We start from the raw sequence: 25446 nt of genomic DNA on the forward strand, positions 1-25446 counted from the left end.
TTCTATGATGAAGTCTGTTTTACAAGCCTAGCATGGAAATGAGGGGAATCGGTCAAACAATAGTAAGTATCAGTCTGTGGTTATAAATATTTTTTTTAAAATCAACTCCTTTTCCTTTGCTCTGCTTGTTCCAAGCTTCCCCCATCACAGACTCCCTGGCAGTGGGACTCAGGGATTATCTCCTGGAATACCTGAGGCGTAGAAGCCAACAGGATTAAAGCAACTCGTGCTCCTCAGCATCGTCATGTGCTGACCTGCTGATCCCAGCAAAAGGCATCGTTTCCCAGCAAAATACTCACTTCATTTGCTTATACATAGTTCCTGCTGCGATTCTCCCTAAGCATAAGTAAATAATTCACAATGCTTTTAGTAAAAGAATAAAACCAACAAAACCACTCTTACTAATGACCATGTTAGCTGAAGAAAACTGTCAATAATATATGTGTGATTTGTCCAGCAGTTAAACCACTGCTATCCCTTTGCTTTGATGGGCAACTTCAAAGAATGTACAACTTGCAATGCCATTTATACAGCTCTCAGCTCTGTACAGGCTAATGTCTGAGAAGAGGTGGGCCATGTGGAGGCTGCGCAGTAAAATACTGAGTAAAGAATGAAGATACAGTTTTTGCAAACTGCTCAATGGGAGGAAAAACAGGAGTCAAGGTTTGTTTCCCAGGTCTGGCAACAGCTGTCTAAAGTGCCCTCTGCAAATCTATTGGCAGATTCCCCACAAAACTGTGGACAAGATTTAGGTGCAGATTTAGTGCATCATTAATTGTGAAAGCCCTGTGGATTCTTGAGGAACGAAAAGCAGCATTTTTAGGAAAAGCTTTTTCCTTTCCTACACACTTTGCTGTATGCTGGCCTAAGAAAGGCAGATTACACTGAGATATTAAAAAAAAAAAAAAATTATTCTGCTTCTGCCGTGTTCACACTTAGTCTGGCCATATTTTATGTTTTCATCCTTTTAAAAAAACAGATAGGTTACTGTCTATTTTCTCATTTGTAGGTTCACCGCTTATTTAACTGATCAGAATCTTTTCGAGTCTTTTATAAACAACCATTTAGTGTAAAGCATATAATAAGACATGGAATTTGAAGAGCTGACAATTTTTTCTGTGTCCAGATTTTTATTTTATTTCCTCTCCAATTGCCAGAGGAAAGCAATCATGTGGTAGGCACAAGATGAAAGTTTATAATAAGTGCCTGTATTTTGAAACCAGTAGGGGCTGGGGAAAAAAGTCACTTGGCTTACACCCAGAACATGTGATAATCAGATTAACCCTGAAGTGCATTTTGTCTGTAAATGCACCCAGGGTAGGAATGGGGAAGAACATTGGAGAGTGCACTGTAGCAGAAGTCAGCAGCGAAGTATCCCTAGTGGAGGGGAGGAAATTCTTTTACACACAGGACTCTGGAAGTATCAGAGAGAGCACTCTGTGCACTGAAGCAGAACACCAATGCTCTCCTGCTGCTCTGTGAGGATGTCACTCTTTGCCATGGGGTTTCTGTTATCCATCCTTCAGCCTTCCACTGGGCAGTTTCCCAGAGCCTGTGCAAATGCACTGAGCTTGCTGAGGAAGGAGTGCTGTCCCCTCTGGAGTGGAGATGGTTCCCCTTGTGGGGAACGTTCCCGCAGAGGGTCCTGCCAGAACATCCTTCTCTCTCAGGCTCCATTGGGACCACAGTTCCCTTTCTCAGGAGTGGATGACAGAGAGGATTGGCCCTCTGTATTTTACAACAGGACATGCAGATGCGAACAAAACTTCATGGGATACAACTGTGGGGATTGCAAGTTTGGCTTCACAGGACCCAACTGCAATGAAAGGCAAGTGAGAACGAGAAGAAACATCTTTCAGCTCTCCAACAGGGAGAAGGACAAGTTTCTTGCCTACCTTAATTTGGCAAAGAACACCATTAGCCAGGACTATGTAATTGCTACTGGCACATATAGTCAGATGAACAACGGCTCCAACCCCATGTTCAGAAACATCAATGTATACGATCTATTTGTGTGGATGCATTATTATGCCTCTCGAGACACACTCTTAGGTGGGTCCACTGTGTGGAGGGACATTGATTTTGCCCATGAAGCCCCAGGTTTTCTGCCTTGGCATCGAGCCTTTCTGCTGATGTGGGAACATGAAGTCCAGAAGATAACAGGTGATGAAAACTTTACCATCCCCTACTGGGACTGGCGAGATGCGGAGGACTGTGTGGTCTGCACTGATGAATACATGGGTGGCAGGCATCCCATCATCCCTAATTTACTCAGCCCAGCATCATTTTTCTCCTCATGGCAGGTAAGGACGGTCCAAGTGGAAGGGGAAGGGAAAGGCTGATAATTTCAGAATTATCCTACCTTATTTTAGGCACTTAAGTGAGGTGCACAAGCTGGGAGCTTGGCCATGCTGCATTCACTTAGACATTCCTTGAGAGAAAGTAATTACTCTGAGAGAGAAAATCAGATTTTATATGGACCTAATCTTCACTTAGAGCTGTTAATCTGTCTCTTTGTCTCTTCTCTCTCTGACTGAAGGATTCAGGCTACTTAATTAAGAGCCTAAAGTTCAACTGGTGAGAGGAAAACTATGCCTTTTTGTCTAGCCTTTAGAAAGATAGAAAGACTTGAATCCACTGAAGTAGTCAGGTGAGAAAAAACAAGATTCGTATATATAAATTTCTAGCACAAAATTCATAGAAACATAGAATCATAGAAAGGTTTTGGAAGGGACCTTGAAAGATCATCTAGTCCAGACCCCCTGCCAGAGCAGGGTTACTTACAGCAGGTCACATAGAAACACGTACAGGTGGGTTTTAAATGTGTCCAGAGATGGAGACTCACAACCTCCCTGGGCAGCCTGTGCCAGTGCTCTGTCACCTTCATTATACAGAACCACCTATGCTCCAGATTATAACTGTTGCCCCTTGTCCTATTGTTAGTCACCCCTGAGAAAATCTTTATTCTGCCCTCCTGGCACTCGTCCCTTACATATTTATAAACATTAGTGAGGTCACCCCCTCATTCTCTCTTCTCCAAGCTGAAGAGAGGCTCCCTCAGCCTTTTCTCATAAAAAAATTGTTGCAATTCTTGCAAGACAGTTGGTTACTGAGCGATGGAAATGGAAGAAAAGATTTTTCAGAAGCTCTGCACCTCTCCCAGTGCCCTCTTCCAAGAGTAAAAACTATCAGATTAAGCTTTTCTGCTTTCAAACAAACAGACAAATCTTTAGAGTGCAGAAGAAGCAGCTTTGTAATTCATATCAGTAGTTCAAAAGATATATATATGAAATAATCTCTGTTGCTCAAAGGAAAGACTCAACAGCTATTCCTGTCACCTAAAAGCACTGCAAATTAAACCAAGGTAAATGGTTTTTGCATTTACATAGATGATATGTTCTCAAATAGATGAACTATACTGTGCTGTTCTAACACTGAATGCTTCTAGAGGCTTTTTTGTCTCTTACTCATTAGTGCCACAATGCCTAAAATACAGTGACAAAGGTCTATTGGCTTCCATAGACACACTCCATCATGACTATAGCAACAGTCCCTTCTGGCACTGAAGTCTATGATTATGTTGTTGTCAATCTATCTTTGTTCTATTTATTTCTGTAGCAACAGCTCAAATGAAGGTTGGACAGTTTTAGTGATTTAATGGAAAGTGAAAGAAATACAAGCTCCAGCAGCTCTCCTATTCTGGCATTACAAAACAGAAACTAACTGGGCTGATTATACTGTATTAAGTCTTAATTTGTGTCCTCTGAACTATATAGGATTTGTATACACCTCTAAATTCAGAAAATCCCATATACTGTAACAGACCTTTTTTAGGACATTATCTGGCATATGTTTTGTATTTATTGATTAGTTGTTTCCCAAAAAGGTGCTTTACAGGGACCATTTCCAGTTTTGCTTCTAGCTACCCTCTCTGGGAAGTTTAGATAATTTTACTAGTGTAGACCTGGATTATTTCATGCCCTTTGGTATCAGTGCCCAGGAAGTTTCCTGAGCACATTTAATTTGCCAATGTAGGCTACAAGCAGGTATTTTCATCCCATTCTCTAAGATTCTAAGAACAATATGAATCTGGATGAATTCCACTAACTTAATTAGACTGCATTACCAGAGTGAAGTGAGTCTGATGCTGTGCTGCTCTGAGCTGAATCAATTCTGTGAAAATGGTAAAAGTGTTAAAATGGATTAAATGAAACTAGAATTGTATCAGTTATGTATGTCAAGTGAAGCTATCAATACAATATAGTGGAGGAGATAACCAAGGTAGTAGGAGGCAGGTAGTATAAAGGTATCAGCAAGTTGAAGGCAGAATTTTCTAAAATACCCAAGGGGGTATCACAGTTATGCTTAGCTCATTTTTTCAAGGGCACTATTAGCGATATTATGATCCTTAGAATTTGTCAATCTTCATAAAAAATGCACAGAAAAATCATGAGTAGTAATGAACATGTTTAAGAAACATATTAATGACTTCTCATTTAAGGTTAGTTCCTTAAAATATAATCTGAAACCAAATACAAATTTTTATGTTGCTTTAACAGGTGGCTTTTTTTCCTTAACTTTAATAGGCACAAGAATAAAAATTGCCCTGTATTTAAAATGCATCCAGAGTCAATGTATGGTGTAAGAGCACCTAAGGCCTTTGCTGAAGTTTTCCAAATAATTTCTCAAAAACTGGGTGCTTATCACTTATGTTTTTCAGCCACTTCTGGAAATTCTACACTTTATCAGAATTTTCTGAACAGGCCACAATAACTTTATCTTCAAAGGGTATTACTCCCCTTTAACATCTTCTATCTATGGATATCTCTGCTGCCTTATCTAGAGAACTAATGAAAGATTGAGCAGACCTGCATTTTTCAGTCAGCGAGTTTGGGGTGAGGATAGAGCACAAACAGATTATTAGCCTTGAATCTAAATTTAAACAATTGCTTATGATGGAATAACTTATTCAGTGCAATTCCTTCAAATAGAACAAAGGGAGAGAACAGAATCTCACTCTAGAAAATCAAAAGGAAACAAAAAAAAGACTGCCTGAACCGGAAAGCAGCAATAGATCTGCTAGAGAATAGGCTGATTATCCAATCTTCCCAGATAAACAGCAATAGAAAAAAAATAAAAAAGATGATACAGGACTGTGAAGGAATTTAGGCTCTTATTAAATATTCAAAATAAAAAGAGGCAGAGAGAAACCTTTTGGATATCACATTTATAATATGGCGGGTTTTTAGAATTCTTAGTCTCTTTCAAAACCATTAAAAAAACAGTTCCTGTTATGTTTGGAAATAGTTACAGATTATTTTTTAAAAAAGGTAGAGTGCCTATTTGCAGTACAGTATCTCTTTTTTTTTTTTTAATCCCTAAAGAAAGGAGAAAATACTTTATTCCATTGAGAAGTTGCCATGGCAACATGGATACCCATGAATACTTGCTGAAATTCTTGCTTTTGCTTTACTTTTTCTTCAGCATGCTGCTGTTGCCACTTAGCTGAGTGAATTATTTGTTCACATTTTTCTCATGTTTATCATGTAAGTGCAACTTCTGCTTCCTGCCTCTGATTTTAACAGCAGGACTATGAAGAATCTTTGTTTTTATTTGTTTGCTTGGCTCATGTTTTAGGATAGGTGGCAAGAATTCTTTTCTGTTTTCAGTTACTTGTTTTAGATGATTCAAGTGTCGCATTCAGAATTAGGACTGCATGACATCTACTAATGCATTAACAAATTTTGCAATTCCATGCTGATTTAATGGGAAGCTTCATGGGGAAAGGAGATCTTCCACAACATTTTGAGAGTTTGTTTTAGTGCCCATTTCTATAATTATTAAAGATACAGATTTGCTAAACGAATTATTATAACTCCTCACTTAAACAGTGGTAAGTGAAATTCTGCTCTTCTCTGCATCTGAGCTAGTCTGGAAAACTGTCTGAAGTCAGTGGAGGTACAAATGAATAATAAATCTTCTTTAAATAGAAGCAGAATCTTTCTGCTGGCAGTTAACATCAGAGTTTGGGGATCCCCACAGTGTGCTAGGTAGACAGTTAATAAAATTAAAGCAAGAGAACATGAGTATCAGTTTAGGTTTTCTATCCTTTCAAGCAGGCTATACCACCAACGTTAGCCCCCTGTATTTTTTCTCTCCTAGAAGGGTGACCTGAGAGAATTAATTGTATTATAAGGAGAGCTGTCTCCTCTCAGATGTGCTGGCATAAACCTACAGACAATTTTTGTTGCAAGCACCAAGAATATCCCTTTGCATTTTATTCTGTATCACCTTGCAGAACCATTTAGAGAAATGCAAACTTGCTATAAAAGGGAAATGAATTATACAAACAGAAAATGGGTACAATGCTCCTGAGCTAATAATGGCTGTACTTTAGATCTGTAACTGAAAATATGACTTCATAAGAAATATAAAATTCAGCTATTCAGACACAGTTACTTAAGCACAGTTTATCAGGGAGCTGTATTGCTTGCTGAATAGTCTAAGAGGATCATCTGAAGCACTATTTTACATCCATTTTTAAAAACCACAGCAAAGTTTAAACAATATAAATATTAGAAGCCTATATTTCTTAATTCTCAAATCAGCTGAATCTTACATCCATCTGTCTGTGGACAGCTAAATTTTTTTAATTAAAAAAAACCCCAACAAATTGAGGAAGTAACTGTAAAATAATAGTCTATTAATAGTGGTCTCCTAATGATTTACTATATGGATTATAAATTTGAAATATTTCCTATTACAAAGCAATGTCTCCATGACACTTTCTTCAGTACCACCATCTGAGGCAGTGGGGTTCTGTACATCAGCCACCTGGATATCCTCAGGATATCCTCAGCCTCTTTATGTCATTGTAACCTCAAAGTATTTCCCCTTCCATGGGATCACAAGTGGATGGCAGCAGAGTCTGGCCTGTGTTTGCTTGGCTGCCTTCTAGTATAATGCCATGCTTGCTCAGGAATCATGTAGAGTAAAAGAGAAATATCTTCAGAAGCATATAAATTAATAGCTAAAGAATTTAATAAAAACTGGCTTCTGTTATTAATTCACCAGAAAAAGAAGCTTACCTACAGAGAAATGTGTCTGTGAATTTGCAAAAGTCATAGAGACAACTCTGGATAGAGACAGCCAGGAAGCAAGGAATCACCATCTGGCAAGGCAGAAAGTGTTAATGAATATCTCATCAGTAACTGATTACAAAAATTCCTACTCCACCCCAGCATCATTTTGAAGTGCTGAATAGAGTGTAAACTACCTCCTAGTTCTGAGCTGCCTCTGAGCAATGAGATGAAACTCAGCTAGTTTTACTGAAGGGTGAAAAAACACCTTGAAGGACCTGGGTTTGTTTCACTCTTTGCTGTCACTTCATGTTTGTCCCATCTTCCTTTAGCTTGAGTTTCTCAGCTCCTCCAGTTAATGCATACCCTGTAAGGGTCAGAAAGATAATTAATGACCTCATCCTTGCACAAATTCTTAGAATTTCTCTAAAGATTTGCTTTCAGAATTTTCTTCTTTTCATTAAGTCCCCTCTCTGTTTTACTTTCCATTCCTGCTAATATTCAGAAGTACATGAAGAACCAGATAAAAATATACATGGTCTCTTGAACACTTTTGGTCTGTTATAGATACAGCATCTTTGAAAGTTCTTCCTACAAAGCAAACTACTAAAGTACAGATAGTTCTCTTGCGGGTTTTGGGGGGATTTCCTTGCATTTTCCCAGTTTGGATGGTACTTAGGATTAGATTGTGCCAGACCCTACTGCAGACAAAGTTAAAAAAGAAAAAAAAAAAACTAAATCGTTTAAATCCAGTGACAGGACTGCACTTTAATACCTTTACCAAGCAAATATGTAAGAATAAATGGAGAAAAATAGAGAAAGGCAACGAATCAGAACAAAATCTCTTCTGACCATATAGTGGGACCAAAATCTCCAATTTATGAGTCTGGGTTTCCTGTAGGCCAAGCAGAGACATGGGGATGTGTGAAGGAGGTCCAGGAAGTTCCCACGTCACACCCTTGGGAGAGCCAGGATGAGCAACACAGATGAGCAGGGTATGTGGTTGCTCTGACTGTAGTCTGAATGGATTCTTTAAGGCTGTACATAACACTACAAAACTACACTGGTGTAGTCTCTGGACAGGGGTAGACTCCTGCTCAGTGGACTCAGCAGAGAAAGGGACCAGCTCTAAAGGAAGCAGAAGTGCAGGTTAACCCTTTGAGTGGCTGTGCTTCCCCAGCAGTGTGTGAGCAGCTATTTCTATACCATGGAAAATCACCTTTTTACAAGTGTTCAGGTATATATTAAATCTATTGCATATCCCTGAGACAGCAGATCTAGTATGTCTAAAGCAAACACAAGGAATTTCTAACCAATCCCCCCAAAGGCTTTGAATTTAAAAATACTAGACATAAAACTGAAGACTCCTGTAATGCAGTTTGTTTTATTTAAGAACAGGGGCCAGTGCAAGCAGTTAAAAAATAAAAGACAAAATAGTTTCCCATTTGTCAAAAGGTGAGAGACATCAGCAATGCTTCTGCACATTTACAGTCTGTTTTCTAAGAAATGATACAAAGAACTTGTGCTAAAGATCTCAGCTGCAGTGCATGGAAGGATTTTTTGCTGGGTGCTACAAGGCTCAGAAGCAATGCTGAATATTCTGGACTGCCATCTGCTGGTATTTGCTCTGCTAACTACTTACATAAGCTTTTCCTCAGAGGAGATTCCTAACAATTTCCCTTGAATTGATGGATTTATACATGAAGGAGACCAGGCATTTGGTGCAGCTGAATATTAAACTTTGTCCAGGGTGTACTGAGATTTTTTTATCTGAAAAGATACCAAAAAAATCATGTTTTAAACCAACATGTTTCCAGTAGAAAGTACTCCTGCTGAATGAAAAGAAGGCCCATGTGACCCATTTGGTATGTGCTTTATGCAGATTACATCCAAAAAGAACTATTTCACTGACTTTTGTTCTGTTACCACTTGCACATCCCATGGTTGACAAAACAGCAAATTATAGTTCTGGGACTGAAAAAAGTTGCACCTTTCTGGAAATCACCCTGGCTAATTTTATGGTCAGACTTAAATTTTTATTTCAGAACAAATAGCAGAAGAACACAGATAAACATTTTCATTCCTGCACCTGATGCCCTGTAGCAACTGATTTCTGTTTAGGATGAATTTTGTTCAGGATGATTTTGTTAGTCAAACCATTAACAAGGGCTACACTGACATATACAAGGAAAAAAAAAATTAAGACTGTCACCATTTATAGGCCTCATAAAAAATTACAGTGGCATTAAATCCCACTGAAATGTGTAAACAGACCTAAGAGTAATTTTTCCTTTGTTTAGATATATTTTGGCCCATCCTTGAAGATTCCTTGTCTGAACAGCTGAAAGAACTCAAAGGTAGCATGTGATTCCTCTTTAGGAGACAGGGGGGATTTATCCCCAGGGAAGTAGAGAGAAAATTAAAAAATAGGAGATGTCAGGGCAAAAAAGGCAGAAGAAGGTAAATACCTAGATAAGGTTCATAGGAAACAGCTGAGCAGAAAGCCCACATGCATGTAGTTTTTGAGACAAGCTCTCCACTTGTGTAGAGCTCCACATACTTGCCTTATTATATAATCACAGAATCACTAAATAATTTGTGTTGGAAGCGACCTCTAAGGTCATCTAGTCCAGCCCCCCTGCAATAAGCAGAGACACTCTCAACTAAAGCAGGTTCCTCAGAGCCTTTTCACATCTCACCTTGAATATCTCTAGGGATGAGGCCTCAACAGCCTCCCTGGGCAACTTTTTCCATTTTTCCACTATCCTCATGGTAATGATTTTTTTTCTTAATCTACTCTTCTCTAATTTAAAGCCATTGCCCCTTGTCCTATCATTACAGGCCCTTGCAGTCTCTCTCCAGCCTTCCAGATACTGGAAGGTCACTACTAGGTCTCCCAAGAGCCTTCTAGGGGATGTTCTTAGGTCCCAGACACCTATGTCTGCACATTCTTCCTAATCAAAGTCATTACTAGAGCATCTCTCATCCTTCCTCATCCTTCTATTGTCCTTCTAAGGGGAATACACTCACAAACACAAAACCATCATAAAGACAGCACCATAGCTATGCTTTGTGCATATAACTGTAGTTCTCTCCCCATTGCTACCACTTCTCCCTTCTAAGTGAGGATTCTTACAAGAGACTTCTTAGAAGAACAAACAGAGCCAACCTCAGTCCTCCTATAGATGCACAATCCTGACCCACTCAGTGAGATTCTGTGGGGAATGAACATGAAACTCACTGCTGGACAGCCACCTGCAGCCTTCAAGGGCACCTTAGTACTTTTAGCAGATTAAGGCAGACTTTAGCTAACACGTTTTTAATAATTTATTCATTATATTCATATTCATTGGAAATTTATAATTTAAGAACTCCAGATTCTTAAGAACTTTAGGTTACACCATCAGCTCTGACACACGTTTTCTGTGAATTTGCAGTTAAATCTCTTAAAAAAGGATTAATCTCATCTCCTTCCACTCATTCAAAACAATTATTTAGACAGCAAAGCAACTTGCCTTTGCCTCTGTCTTCAGTCACTTCAGAGGCACATCCATGCCTTCAGGGTGTGATTCATCCCATTCTAATGCAGAAGCAGAGCATCAAGTTGAACGCTCTTAATTTTGCTTCCCTTGCTAACTGCAGTCCAGAGACAGTTTCTGCATTGATTTTTTTACACATTTTATTTCATTGACTTAGTCTATGGAAAGAGTTAGACACCCCTAGAGGTAAGTTCATCTCTCCTACCAGTCATCTGGCTTAGGAGGGCTGAATTACATTCAGATGTCCCTTTTGCTTAATTGACTGCAGAAGTTGACCTGAAGTGTTGTTTCAGTCTGGCAACAAGTGCTGGTGAAATGAATACCCCACTTACTTCCTTCGCTAACAGAAAATCTCATGTTCTTGCCATTCACAGCAGACATGATTTCTTTCACTCATCTTCTTGTTCATTGTTTTTGGTCCATGAAATAGAAGTACAGCTCCAGGGTGGAAGAAGTCTGGAGGTCTCAGTGTTATGTATTTTGTCCCCTCAGTGCTATGTGTTATCCCCTATGATGTCTCATGCAATACTGAGACCTGTTCTTCTTCCACACAAATTTTTCATCAACAACACTGACCATGGAATCCCAGATTTTGAAAGGATCTCTGGTGGTTTGGAGTTTTACTTTTTTGGTGAGTTTTTCAGAAAAGGGAAACAATAACAAGAAGTTTTGTTCAGAGCCTCAGCCACATCTGAAAGTGGTACAAAACAACTACAGGGAGTTTTGAGCCTCTGTTGTTTTTGTCTCTTTTTCACAGTCTCATCAACTCTACTACTATACACATTCACCAAACCCTCTAGTCTGATCTTCTGCTTGGCATTGTGTCATTATATTTTTTTCCATCCTGACTCCATGTTAGGCAAATTCCTGCCTATAAAGTGGAAATAAGAGTTAGTACTTGTATTAACTCCCTGTAGGTTTATTATACCAGAGTACAAAAAATCTCTCCTTCTTCTTCCCATCATTTCTCTGACCAAGCAGAGTTTGCAGTGAGAGCTGTTGCAAAAGCTTGTGGTCATCAGAAGACCCATGTCCTTGGGAAACAGATAAGCTATTGTTGCTTTAAAAGATATTGAGCAGCACCTTATGGAAGCTTACAGAGTGTGTTGGCACTTTTAAGCCATGGAAAATATGAAGAAATTTCTCATCCAAAATTAGGTGACTGTCATTTGAAGTTACATTGAACTACCTTGGTCTTCTATCATCTGACAAATAATAACTTGTGATACCATGATAACTGAACTTTTTCATGATATAAATTCTCATGGCATTTAATAACTATATAATATATATATCTTTGTATAAGGTACTTTATGAATGGTCAATGTTATGGTATCTCAGCTAGTGATATGTGCTAATTCCCACAACATTCCTGAGAAGTAGAGCAGCATCTTTTCCCATTTTGTACATTTCATCATCATAACTACATCATTAAGATGTAGTTAAACCTAATGCCCATTTAGTCTGGCAAAGAACAGACAGATATTTTCAGAATAAAAGATGGATTTTTTTCATCGTCCTAGTCAACAATTCCCCCTTTTACTGTTCAGGGAGAAAAGTCTGTGATTATGACTTTGTCCAGTAGTCTGCTAGAGACAAAAAGCCTTCATTTTGAAACTCCTGCAGCAGACTTAACTCTGTTTGTGTCTTTCTTCATTGGCAGATAACAATGGATTCACCTTCACTGAGTTTCCAAGGGCATAAATGTCCTAGTCCACATGGGTAGTTTCAGATACATTCTACTGTACTATTTCAAAATATGAAGTGTAGCAGAACATGGTATTCTATGAAATAACTCAGCTTACATTAAAATCAGAAATAGAAAATTTCAAAAATTATGTATATTCTTGAAAGAAACACTACATTGTACATTTTCTTTGCTCCTTAAAAAATATACTCACCAAAATACTTTGCTTGCTTTTATTTTTTGACAATTTTAACTCTGCTAATAGAATGTGTTTTATACAGGTAATCTGTACTCAGTCTGAGGAGTACAACAGGCAACAAACTTTATGCAATGGCACTAGTGAGGGGCCTATACTGAGAAATCCTGGGAACCACGATAAATCAAGGACTCCAAGGCTCCCATCTTCAGCTGAAGTTGAATTTTGCCTGTCACTGACACAGTATGAATCTGGACCCATGGACAAAATGGCCAATTACAGTTTCCGAAACACTTTGGAAGGTAACATATTTTATTCTATTATGCCATTTCCATCCATTTCCATGGATAAATTAATTCTCTCTAGGGTTAGTGTCTTTCAACCCTGGACAGTTTGAGAAAAAAAAAAAAGCTATACTTTCTCTTGGAATACCATCAGAAAGAACCACATTAAAAGCATTAAAAGTTCATGTTAAAAGATCAGACCCTAAATCCATCTGTTAAGAGATATTATCTTCTCCTATAGTCAGCACCATGCACAGCAAAGAAACGTAACACTGCATAAAAGGAGATAACCTAATAATTTATTTACATATGTTTATAATTATGTTCATGGGGGGTTCTGATTTGCTCTGGAATCTATTGTCTTTCAGAGGCCAGACTGAACAAGAAAGTTGAAAGTGGATGCTGTCATTTGTCATGTTATGTCCCTATTCTGCTACTATGAACTCCATAGCAGACTCCTCTCTAGAGTCTATTAAAATATACTTCAAAACTTACCCTTAGTATCATTTCCAAATGAACTTAATTAATTATCTTGATTTTCTAGCAATCCAACCTGATTTCCAGTAATAAGCAAAGCTAGTAAACATGGGTTCTTTTCTAAAATGAAGTTATTCTTAACTCATCTGTCCACATGATCTGTTTTGAATCTTGCTAAATTGTTAAGAAAAAAGGATAGCACTTTATATATATATAAATAAATATTGCTATAGTATAATATATCAGATTAATCAAATCTTATGAACTTTGGATATCCCAGAGATTTTTGCTTGTCAGGAAACATGCCAGGATCTAGTTGAGGATATCCCTACTGACTTGGACAAGATGCCCATGAAAGATCCCTTCCAACCCAAACCATTTTATGATTCTATTAAGGGCCAAAACAATGCAATAAATGAGCTGGTGTAAGGATAGTAAAGCAAGGTTTTTAATGTGTTCAGTATTGCTCCTAATGCAGTGTGAAATGCTATAAAGCTTTCTCCAGGGGAAAAATAAAAAAATTCCACACTAGAAACAGACAAAACAGGGAATTTAACTCCTGAAGCTATAAGCCAATCAAGAAAATAATTGACTCCAGCTTTGAGCAGAGCTGTGCTCTCTAGCTTTGAAAAATGTAACCATATGAAGTATGGGAAAGGAAAAAGTGACATAAATAAACAGAGGTTTTCTCACATTTTCCTCTATGAAGTATGTGAACAGATGCACAGGGTGGAATAGGAAGAGCAGAGAAAAGAGAACAGAAGCAAAAAAAGTAATGAAATAATGAGTGCCTATCATTATGTGGCTAATATTGCAAAGAAAAGCAAAGGCAGAGTGGGTGTAAGATATGCAGAGTCACGTACAGGTTTACTGAGAAGCAGAGTCAAAATGGACCACACACTTACAAAGCCTGAATTACAGTATCATGACTGCTTATTGAATAACAATGATTCAGTGATTACTTACAGAAAAAGGGGAAAACTTTCTTTTTTGTCAATGCTAAGTCTAAACTGACAGCCATAGCAGCGTCACAGATCAAGTATACTCCTTTGATACAAATGGATACATTTTCTTATTGAAAATAATAGTAGCTATTCAATAAAAGAGAAAAACATAGATGTTCAACAGAATTACATGATGATCAGAAAAGTACCTAGAGGTCTCAAAAAGCCTGAAAGAAGTTATTTTAGCTCAAATTTCAGAATCAGGGTTTTTTCTGATTAATCTATCAAACGCTCTATTGCTGTCACTTTAATTTCACAGTTAGTGAGCACAGTCATGTCTGGTTTTCATTAATGTCATAGTGTCATCTGCCCATCATGAATGAAGAGGGCCATCTGAATAATGGCAATGTCACTGCATCTGAAAAGATCCCTTCTGGATCAAATTTTCCTATTCTTTTGTTGTCTGTAACAACCCTTCAGAAGCTGAGGAGTGTTCAATTGTCTCTGAACTCCTGTTATGTAGTTGCAGCTCCATTTGGAGCCCTCCAAATGCCACATGAGGCATGTAATTGTTGCCACCGATAGGTTCTAATGGCTCTCATGTGATTTAGATTCTTACAATAGCCTGAAGCCAGAAGACAAAAGCTACACAGTTTAAGTAGCTACAGAAGAAGCATCCTAGTTTGGTCATAGTGCTGCATGTCTTCTGGATGCATCCAGTTAGATTAATGCAGAAGCAGAGGGAACTCGTTTTGTAAGTCCATCCAAATGTGGCCTCCCTGACATGCATTGCAGCCCTCTCAGAGCACCAGGAGGATCCTTCCAGTGTAATTCTAAATGGGAGGAAAAGAGGCTAAGCATCTTCTTTTCCCCTGGCAGTGAAGGTGGACATTTTTTAAGTGCTAGGATCCATGTGGTGGCAGCCTGGGAAGCTGTAGGAAGTGAGGAAAGGCTCAGTAGGGTAAAACTGAGGCAATGAATGTCCCCTCCTTAGATACACTGCAGATGTGGGTCCATAAACCCAAAGCAACCTAACGTTACATCCTCTCTGTAATAGGGGGAATTCTGTTGACAAAATGACTGTGTTTGGTTGTAGTCCAACTCCCAGACCAATTACCATATCCTATATAATTGTCTAAATTTTATAACCTAACTAAAGAAGATCTATAGTGCTCAAGAACTGATAAAGGGAGCAAAGGTCAACAGAGCAATGTTATTTTTTTCCCATAGGAATATTTTATTAGAGACAGAAATCACTGAAGTGAAACTGTATCCACAACATTCCATGTTAAGGGTATTTTTGGTGATGAGTCTGAATACAAGGCAGATGTGCCTCAGTAGGTGTTTATCTATATTACTATGGAGACAGAGCTTATTTCATCGGAGACAGAGAGAGAGATTTATATATTTATTTCCTTTTATATGGCAATATTTTCTTTTATAACCTGAATTATTTTACCACTCAGCTTTACACGACAGGACAAAAACCATTTCTGTCTTAATTTACTTAGCTAACAAGACAGTGAACTGAAATGTGAAGCCAGAAATACATGGCTAATGTTGAAAAAGATGGTGGAAAGTTTTTAAACAAGTTTTACTGCCAAAAAAAAAACCAAACCCCAGACCAATATTGTGTTAGCTCTTTTCATACACATGGCCTGCTTACTTTTTTTGTTGTCTACAGATGCCAAGCTCCAATTACCAGCTTGCATTTATTGTGCCAGTGCCTACTTCTGTGTGACAACAATATTGCAAACCTCCTAACAACTTGTAGTTCCTAACAGCTACTTCTTTTTCTAAGCAACAAGTTTTTAAATCCTTCTCTATTTGTTCTCTACACAAGTTTGTGCCAATACACTCTTGTAGATCTAGAGTAAATTCAAAGTAAGCCCGCTGACACCATGAATGATTCCTCCTAAGAATAAGAGATTAATGAAAAACTTAAAACTTCTTTCTCTTTGTGGCCAAATTTCCCACCTGGAATTGTTTCATTCATTAGAACTTCAAATTCAAATCAGTGACTTCTAAGTTTTGCGAAGAGAGACAAAAGAATATTTTAAAAAATTCTAAAATTCTACATCACTTTCATTATTCATTAATTAAGTCATGACACATGCTATCAAGTCAAGCCATGTCATAGCATTCCACGCTCTGTCACAATTATGTGTCATTACTGCTCTTCTGTCATGAAATAATGGAATAGAACATCAAACCTTTCTAAACGTAATTTCATTTTAATAGGACGTTTTCCCTTTTTTTCCTGAAATAATGTATTTTCATCTGGCAAACTTTTCTCAGTATTTTCACTGCAATCCATGCAGGTAATAAAAAATGGTATCTCAACATTAAGTTTGCCATCAGAAAATTCCTAATTAAAAAAGTTTTAGCCTACAGCCAACATTTCTCATGCAGCTCAAACCTCAGTCTCTGGGTAACCTTACATTGCACATTATGAAAGTGCTGTCAAGTTGCAGATGCTCATTATTAGAGAACTAGAAATACTATTCAGGCCAGACTACAGTGAGGCTCTACAAGAGTAATTTTAAGGAAAAAAAAAAAAATAGGTGATGCCATGGTCTAAATTAGATAATCACAAGCTTTCATTTACTCCAGCCTCCTAGGCCAAATTCTGAAAGATCTTGCAGCTACCCCAATATACAGAGAATACAGTAGTAATACTTCTTGAGAAAATATATGACTTAACCTGAAAAATTTCTTGTGAGATTGTCAGTGGCAGAAAAAGTCCACAAACATAAGGCAAAAGAACATCACTAACTTCAAAGACTAACAAGGATACAGCATTTAAATGCTTCTTTGTATAATCCTTCCTACTTAAAGTAGATTTATCTGATTTGAAGTTCTCTAAAATGTGTCGTCCTTACTAAGGCAAAAAGTCATCCCCAGGGAGAGTGGGACTAAGTATATCAGCCAGCTGGACTCAGACATAGAAAAATAGAAATACATAGATTAGAAAAGACCCTTAAGATCATCAAGTCCAACCATAAACCGAGCACAATGCCAAGTCCACCACTAAACCATGTCCCTAAGCACCACGTCTACATGTCCTCCAGGGGTGGTGACTCAACTACCCACTCTGGGCAGCCTGTTCCAGTGACTGACAACCCTTTGGTGAAGAATTTTTTCCTAACATCAAATATAAACCTCTCCTGGCACAACCTGAGGCCATTTCCTCTTGCACTATCCCACCTAACCTAGTGTCATCTAGAAACTTAATGAGGGTGCACTAGATCCCCTCTAGTATACTCAATGCCCTCAAAATGCAACACACAAACCAGAATTTGATCCTGGTTGTACTAAACGCTGGCCTGCAAAGTCATACAAAACTAAGATTTATTTTGTGAGAACAGTTTTGCAGTTACTAAATCTACCTGCGATGCTGTTATGAATAACTATAGTGGTGTTAGGGATGTCACAGTTGAACCACAGACTGTAAGCAGTCCACTAAGATGATCACAGGAGATGGGATTGTTGGAATGGCTCATCTGTTCCTGTAGAATTAAATAGTGCTAATGCTCTCTGATTTCTGCATATCCTTTCCTAGGAATATTTACAGCAATTTAGTCTGCAGCAAATGAGCAACTGAGGAAGACACTACTTGCTTTCAATATACCTAGGACTTGACTGGTTGTACATAGACATCTTTGGTTTCCCTTGTTGTAAAATCCACTGTTAATATCATTAAATTCATTTAATATCATTATTGAAAGACATAAACCTGATGAAACTAGATGACAAATGAGAGACACCTCTATACCACCCTAAAAATAGTCAGGAAGCATTGATTTTGAATAGCATCATTAGCTCCTTCTATAAAAAACTGTGGGCTAAATTCCCATCTTCCACCTTGTTTGGTACCAACACTGGTCTCACCATACCCTTACATGACCTATTGTATATCAGTAGCCTGGAAAAAAACTTAACATCCCCCAGCCCAGGGGAGTTTATTGCCAGACTAGCCAGCTAATTAGTCCACTGAGGAACTGAGGTGGTGCAGAAATTACATCAGAGGAAGGGGGCAAGGCAGGGGAGAAGATAGAGTTCCCCTATCTAGAAGTAGGGACATCATTCAGCTCACTGTACCTGTAGATCTGCAGCCTCACATTTGATGTAGAGGTGAGTTTATTGCAGCCAGCTCAGCAAAGTATCCTATACTGTGAAAAAATTCTCGTGTTTTCATATATCCTTTTTAATTGGCTCTACTCCATTCCATAATATGTCATCCTGAATAGCTGACTGTCCTGAAGTCTTTTAAAAATTCTGAGAGAAAAGAATAAGACCCAGGCTAATAAAATAAAGGGACACTACATTGTGTTTTTATTCCTTATAACTTTACAATTTACATGGAGATTTCGTAACTAAAAATCAGATATTAGAATGTTTCATATGCATGGTTAAAATTGATGTCACCTTTGACACTGAATGAATGTACCCCAATTAACTGAGAGGTGGAGGCTGCTAAAGCTGTTCCAGTTAAAGATCTTTTGATTATTAAGTCAAATTGCTCAGGTGCAGATATTTAATGAAAAGTTGACCAGAGCCAAAATGAGTATTCTCTATATTTTTAATGAATTATTATATCAAGTGTTTGAAATGCATTAAGAAATTTTACGAAGTATCTAAAATCTGCTATAAAACGTCTCGTCTTCTGTCTAGACTACGTAACATTTATCTTCCCTTAAACACAAAGTGCAGCTGCACACAAGCAGAACATTTGCTTCAGAATGATATACAGATAGCTCATTTTCAGTTAATATTCACAGAAATTTCCTGTATCAACTGATCCAAATGATCATAGGCTGTGACCATCAGAAAAGAAGGCCAAAATATTTGCTGGTGGTTCTGGCCAAAAATGTGCATCGTTCATCATAGATATATTCAGCTGTTGCCCTTGACTGACATCTAGATAACACAGCATTCACCATCAGTCAGACTTGTGTGGGCAAGATATTCCCTTTGTGAAAAAACTTCAGCCCTTTGCTGTTTATGTCACCATGCAGTGACTTCAATAATCCTGGTCCATATCTGATGTACTTAAAGCCTGCAGATATCTGTAGTATGTGTTCCCCTTTCTCTCCTAAACTCACTCCACTTCCCTTCTCTCCAGACTCACTCCACCTTGAAGTCACAGTTTTCAGCTTCAGCCTGCCTTCTCCAACTGACTTGATTATGTTTTCTACTCAGACTTCCCTTGAATTTCTCAAAATCTTTATCATACTATTGCAGTAAGAAAGATGGATGGTTATTATGAAGTAACAGTTCCTAGGTGCCACGGCTACAATTTGATCTTTACTACAATTATCAGAATTTTTATGCCAGATGCTTTTCACTTGTTTGAAGAGGTTAAAAAGCAAGGCAAAGCCTGATGAGAGAATTTAGTGTGATGAAGCAATGCAATTATTTTACAGATGAGATTAGAGTCCAAGTGGGGTCCAAAACTCAGGCTTCCATGTTTACAGAATGTGACTTTACTCATAAGGCATCTCTGCCAATGTCTTAATTTAATACTCTGTGTGACTCAAGAGCAAATACAAAGAGCAAAACTGTTGATGCTGAGTACCTGACTCTCATGGTATATCTATGGGTTTGGACAGGGAAGTGGTTCTTTCACACTAGCTCTAGTTCAGTCCCATGAACTAAACACCCAGTGATGACTGGCACACTTTAGATTTTCTCCAAAGGGAATCCAGCCTGAAAAGTCAGAAATTGTCCTGTGCTGTGAGTTACAACATGAAGCAGGACTGTAGGAAGATTAATTTCAAAATATATTTCTGATCCTCATTCAAATGCTACTTCTTGGTCAAAATAAGTAAATAAAATCAAAAGTGCATGAGGCATTCCCCAAAGAAAAGAGCTAAGATCAGTTTTTTTCCCACCTTGAAGGCCTGATAAACTGCAATGATATTGGGGGAAAGTAAGCTTGATACAAGAAGCTTCTTGTTCACAGTCTTTATATTTGACTTTTAAGTTGTAACAATGTTTTACTATGATTCCTTGTGAGGCATCTCTAGGAGCCAAATCAAAAAGAGAGCACAAGAGCTTTTGCAGCACGGACAAAATAGTAGAACTAGCATCAGGTGAAGAATTAGACTGGGACGACAACATATGTTTCTGCTTTTATTCTCCTGGAAAACCCCAGAGAAGGATCAGACGTCTGAGGTGGCTTTCCTAGGAATCCTAACAAGCAAGGCGGAAACTTGTCTGTCAGGATGCTGACAAATGCTAGCAACATCAAAGCTGAGTTGTGCAAGGGCTGCCAAGATAAAAAGCTAAGAGATATTAACTTCCCAGTATTTCCTATCTGGGGCTTGGTCTGTGTGATCACTTCTCAAGACCATATTTTAAGTGCCCTCCAAAATAAAAGTAATCCACAGACTTCCATCTTACAAGCCTGACTGTGGAAAAATCCTATTGTAAAGATCATAGCTTGCATTGTGCGGGCTCCTGTCAATAAATGAACATGTTCTACAGAGACAAACAAAATTAAATGACTTATTAAATGATGAGATATAATAACCAGTTTTATCTTTGGAACCTGTAAATATGGAGATCACAAATTAAAATAAAGTTAATAAATTTCCTCAATATGAATAAATGTACACACACACAAACATCTGTAGGGAGTATGTTGCTTTTTCACAGCCACACAGAGTGGTATAGAAATTTTAAAATATAAAGCAATTAAGCAGTACATTTGCTGACATGCTTCATTAGCTACATGGCAGGAGTTTTAATTTAGCTTACTCTAATTTCATCTTTCCAATGCCTTTGAAATATATTAGCACTCTTTTACATGTTTTCCTAATCTCTTGTCTAAAAAGATGAACATAAATGGAGTGAAAGTAGGTACTTTGATCTTCTCTTTTAGTGGAAAAAGAATTATGTGTTTGTCATATCAGCATTTGATTTCCTCTTGAAATTACAGGCTTTGCTGATCCACAGACTGCAATATCAAACATATCTCAAAGTGGTTTGCATAACGCACTTCATATCTATATGAATGGCTCCATGTCCAAAGTAGAAGGCTCTGCAAATGACCCTATCTTTGTACTACACCATACATTTGTTGACAGGTGAGTTTAATTCTTTTCAGTAAACATAATTGAACTATTTAATTGTTATTATTTGTGTGATTTACAGTGTGCTTTTCACTGAAAATATTTTACGTATCTTTCCACGCACATTTCCAGACATGTACAACTGAGCTCTGCTATTCTTTGAGACCAAGTCTCTTTCCTAACCTGTCTTCATATTCACTGGATTAAACATAATCTGAGAAGTTGATGTATGCATTCATCTTTTATTACCAAAGTAAAAATAGTTCTTCAGTGATGTCATAGTGATGAATATATATGGATGTGTATGTCAGGAAATTTGGACCAAAAGTGTGTGACTCATTTTAACAAGACTGTAATCAGTTGGAGTAATTCCTTTACATTCTAAATGTCAGTGCTGCTTAATTTCTATTCCATAAGGAAAATCCGAGCATGTTATTCATAAATAAAGAAGAAAATATCTGTATTTCAGTGTGACAGACAAAATTGTGGCTGTCTCTTTATGAAAGAGAAAAGTACAGCTGTGAAGAATGAAAGGCAAATAAGCAGAAAGATATCATGTTTATTAATAAGAAAGGGTAGAAGAGCACAATTTTGCAAGAAAAGAGTGAAATTGCTATGTTAAAGACATCATTCCAAGATTTAATGATGACCTTAAAATTTTCAGTGTCACAACAATAAATACGAATGGCTACAATGAAATTACTGTGGACTGTATTACACAACATTATGATGACTAAAGAGCTATAAAAAAGAAAGTTAACTAAGCAAAGGACTGTAAAAGCTACATGAAGAACACTTGTTCTGGAGCAGTTTACATTTTCTTACTAATTTTCCTCTACTTTTCCACCATGTTCCGACCATGCCTTGGCAACTGCAATGCTTAGAACAAAAGAAACATTACCCTATACAAACTTTTGTGACTCTTTCATAAATTTGTATGCTCAGAACCCTATTGACTGACACTCTGTCTGCACACAGCAAGGCTCTTATCCAGATGAAAAACAAAATGGTTTCTTTATTTGGGTCTCTGAAGCATGCAGCACAGGGAGATGCAGATTACATCTAGCTGGCATCATGTTGTTGTGAATTTCTGTAGTTTCAGGTAGTTCATACAAAAAACTCTTGCATAAAATTGTATCATATCTTACCAAAAAGCTAGTCAGTGTGAAAGACAAATTTGAAGTCTGACTTTTTCTCTGTAATTCATATATTTAATGGGCCTAATGGTTGTATTCTTCATAGTTTACCCATCCAGAAATAGGGCATGAAATCTAAGCAGGTCACCCAGGCACCAGAAGAACAGTTCTTTCAAAAGACCTACCTATCTTCTGCTTCTAATATCATTATAATTATCCTTCTGGAGAAGTCAATTATGAAATTATTCTCCGTGAACAACTCTTTTTTTCACAGCATTTTAAAAGTTAAATACTGTAGTTTCACTTTGATTTAGCCTATCCCACCCCTTGGCTGCTTGACAGGATGGATGCACAAGAGTTTCACATGTGGTTACAAATTTCAGGTTTGTCACCTGGAAACTAAGTTTACAGCATCTAGACTATTAAAAAAATGATCAATTGGATATTCAGAGAAAAAGAACACAGAAGATAAAGCATTATGTTCTGCAGTATTGAAAGAATTGGTTTCCTTAGACATTTGCACTTGTATAAGACCTACACATCTCTTTACTCAGTAAAGGTCTTAAGTAGCATCTTGGTAGTAGCATTCTGACCCCTCCCACACAGGAATTTAATTCATAGTCATTATAAGCCACTGGAAATACTTTCCATAACTGTATTTGCTATCTGGTTTAGAAGGCAAAATTGTTTGCACAAGGTTAGGTCATTAAATCCTTGTAGTGATGTGGAAATAGATCACTGAATAGGCACTATGGGGGCACTACCATAGATATCCATGGTGCAGCCTCATCCCATCTGTGGCAGAGGGAATGGCACCAGTGTCCTGCAGCTCCTGTGTGTATATGGGCTTTAGTACACACAGATGTAAAAGTTGATAACAATGCTGCCTCTTGTATAAGTGACAGAAATGCATTAGCATGATTAGGGTTACTTAGCAGCCTTATCCATGACAGATTAATCATGCTTTTAGTTATAATTAATAAGTAAGTGACTGATAGGTACGTACAGTACATTTTTAAGAAACGTCTCCTGCACAGACTTTAAATCTGAAGGGCTGCAAAGAAATTCTTTTTCTGAGAGGCAAACAAGAATACAAAGAATAGAGCAAACAGTCTCGACAGCTGCAAAAGTATATTTTTGGTTGACATCAAATTTTCTAATTTGGACACTACACTTTTGAGCTGATTGCTATCATTACATTGGGCCAATGGTCTTTTAACTAACTTTTTAATTAAATCTTCAGCAGAGGAAAGCAACTTTTCCAGGCTTTGATGAGGACATGGAGAGTTGTGAGATGTGGTCTTACTGTCAAGGGGTGTAAAAAGAGTGGACACCAGCAACCACAGGTCTGATGGGTCTTGCAAAGGCAGGAAATACCTCTGTGTCAAGGATTTGAGTGTTCCAGCACTTTGAATGCCCATGTAGGACCCAGAAAGAGGATTCCTCATTCCACTGCAAATTCCTTAGAGGGAACTGTGTAGTTCACTCTCTCAAATTCACATCTCCTGGAGATTTTTTTTCCTTCCCATTGACTTCAGCTAGGGGTGCCTAATGACTTTTGAGGAGCTGCTGATCTGCATTTCAGCTAACCCATCTGTAAAGTGGGTGATATTAGATGCCTACGCAACAGGGACACTGTCAGGGTAAATGCATTAACAACTGTGAAATGCTCAGTTACAACCATAATAGGAGTGATAGAAGTAAGGCAATAGATCATTGGAAGTGATTTTACATAGAAACATATGGTACAGAGGAGGATAAACAAATGTATACGGAGTCTGCTGGCAGGTGTGAGCCAAATGTTATGAGCTGCTTTCCAAACTGAGCAGCAGTCAGCCTCCCATCTGCTACCCTCTAGCCTTTCCTACCCAGGCCTGGTGCACAAAATGTGGAAAGGATGGACAGAGCAGAGGTGTAGTTGAGATCTCTCAGGTGAGATGTAAAGGGTTTGCTTACATAGACTGAGTTTTTTTAGGTCATTCTCTTTCTTCAGTGCAGCAGTATGAAGGTACCAGGCAACAGCTTCCTTAGCAATGATAAATCAGGCTCCTTGCCTTCTTGTTTGCTACCTAGAAGACGTAGCAATCAAACCTGAGTGCCCAGTAAAAGCAGATGACCACTCTGAGAATTATTAATTTTTGATAGAATGAGTTTAAAAAAAAAAAACAAAAAACCAACAACAAAATGTTAATTCAGCAAAAATGAGAGCTTTTTTAGCTCTCTGAAGCATTTCTCTTAATTGCAAATCTCTTTGCTATTCAGATATGCTCTACAGTCAGCGCAAGGGAATAAAAAGGGAGGAGTCAACCCACTCAAGCTGGAAGGAGCAGCTGCACAAGCAGTGAAAGCAAGGGCCCACAGTCCCACTTGAGCTCATTTGGGTGTTTTCTTAACTCTGCAAAAGAACTCTTTCCTCTGTGCTGACTTTTTCAAACCCTCCATCCATGTAGCTACATAGTATCTTCATCTGTTCTCCCTGCACTTCTGTCCTTTGTTTCTTCCAGTTTTCTTCTCATTTGTTCTGTACCTCCGTACCCACAACCCACTCCAATAGTTTCTCTCAAACTGGAAGAAAAACCTAATTTGTAATGTTAATAATAAGTTGCTATTAAACATCACCATACTACTTTGTATCTGTACAGCAACTACTGCAATCTACAGTAATGGACTCTGTTTATTACAATAATTTGTTCGACTTTCAAAGGCCCCGATTTTAGAATAAGCAATTTAGAACTGATTTTGTAGAGAAAAACAACAGAGTATAGTCTTAAGAGTCTCTTGCATCTCTTAAGTCTAGTCTTCTAAGGGTATTTATACAACTAGATCTAGATTGTCAGCTATAGTGCTGCTACAACTACAACCAGAGCATCTTTTTCTCCTGCTTTCGTGAGTAACTGCACTGTTCAGAATACTGCTGCAGCAATCACTGCATCAACCCAATGTTCTGCCTGGGTGTTCCTCTCTGTTCATGTCCTTCTACCATTTCTTTGCACTCTTTTTCATTAGATGAACAACTGGTTTCTGTTTT

The 25446-nt window shown here is 37.9% G+C and overlaps 1 protein-coding gene across 1 annotated transcript in view; it reads left to right on the forward strand.

The window, feature by feature from the left end:
* Window positions 1-1314: 1314 nt before the first annotated feature.
* Window positions 1315-25446, forward strand: part of TYR (tyrosinase) — a 53815-nt gene continuing 29683 nt past the window's right edge. Inside the window, exons 1-3 of the mRNA XM_071733349.1 lie at window positions 1315-2303; window positions 12587-12803; window positions 21150-21297. Of these exons, the coding sequence (XP_071589450.1) occupies window positions 1461-2303; window positions 12587-12803; window positions 21150-21297 (1208 nt within the window). The 5' untranslated portion in view covers window positions 1315-1460. The remainder of the gene's footprint in view (window positions 2304-12586; window positions 12804-21149; window positions 21298-25446) is intronic.

The sequence above is a fragment of the Heliangelus exortis genome, chromosome 1 (assembly GCF_036169615.1).
Source record: "Heliangelus exortis chromosome 1, bHelExo1.hap1, whole genome shotgun sequence".
NCBI lineage: Eukaryota > Metazoa > Chordata > Aves > Apodiformes > Trochilidae > Heliangelus > Heliangelus exortis.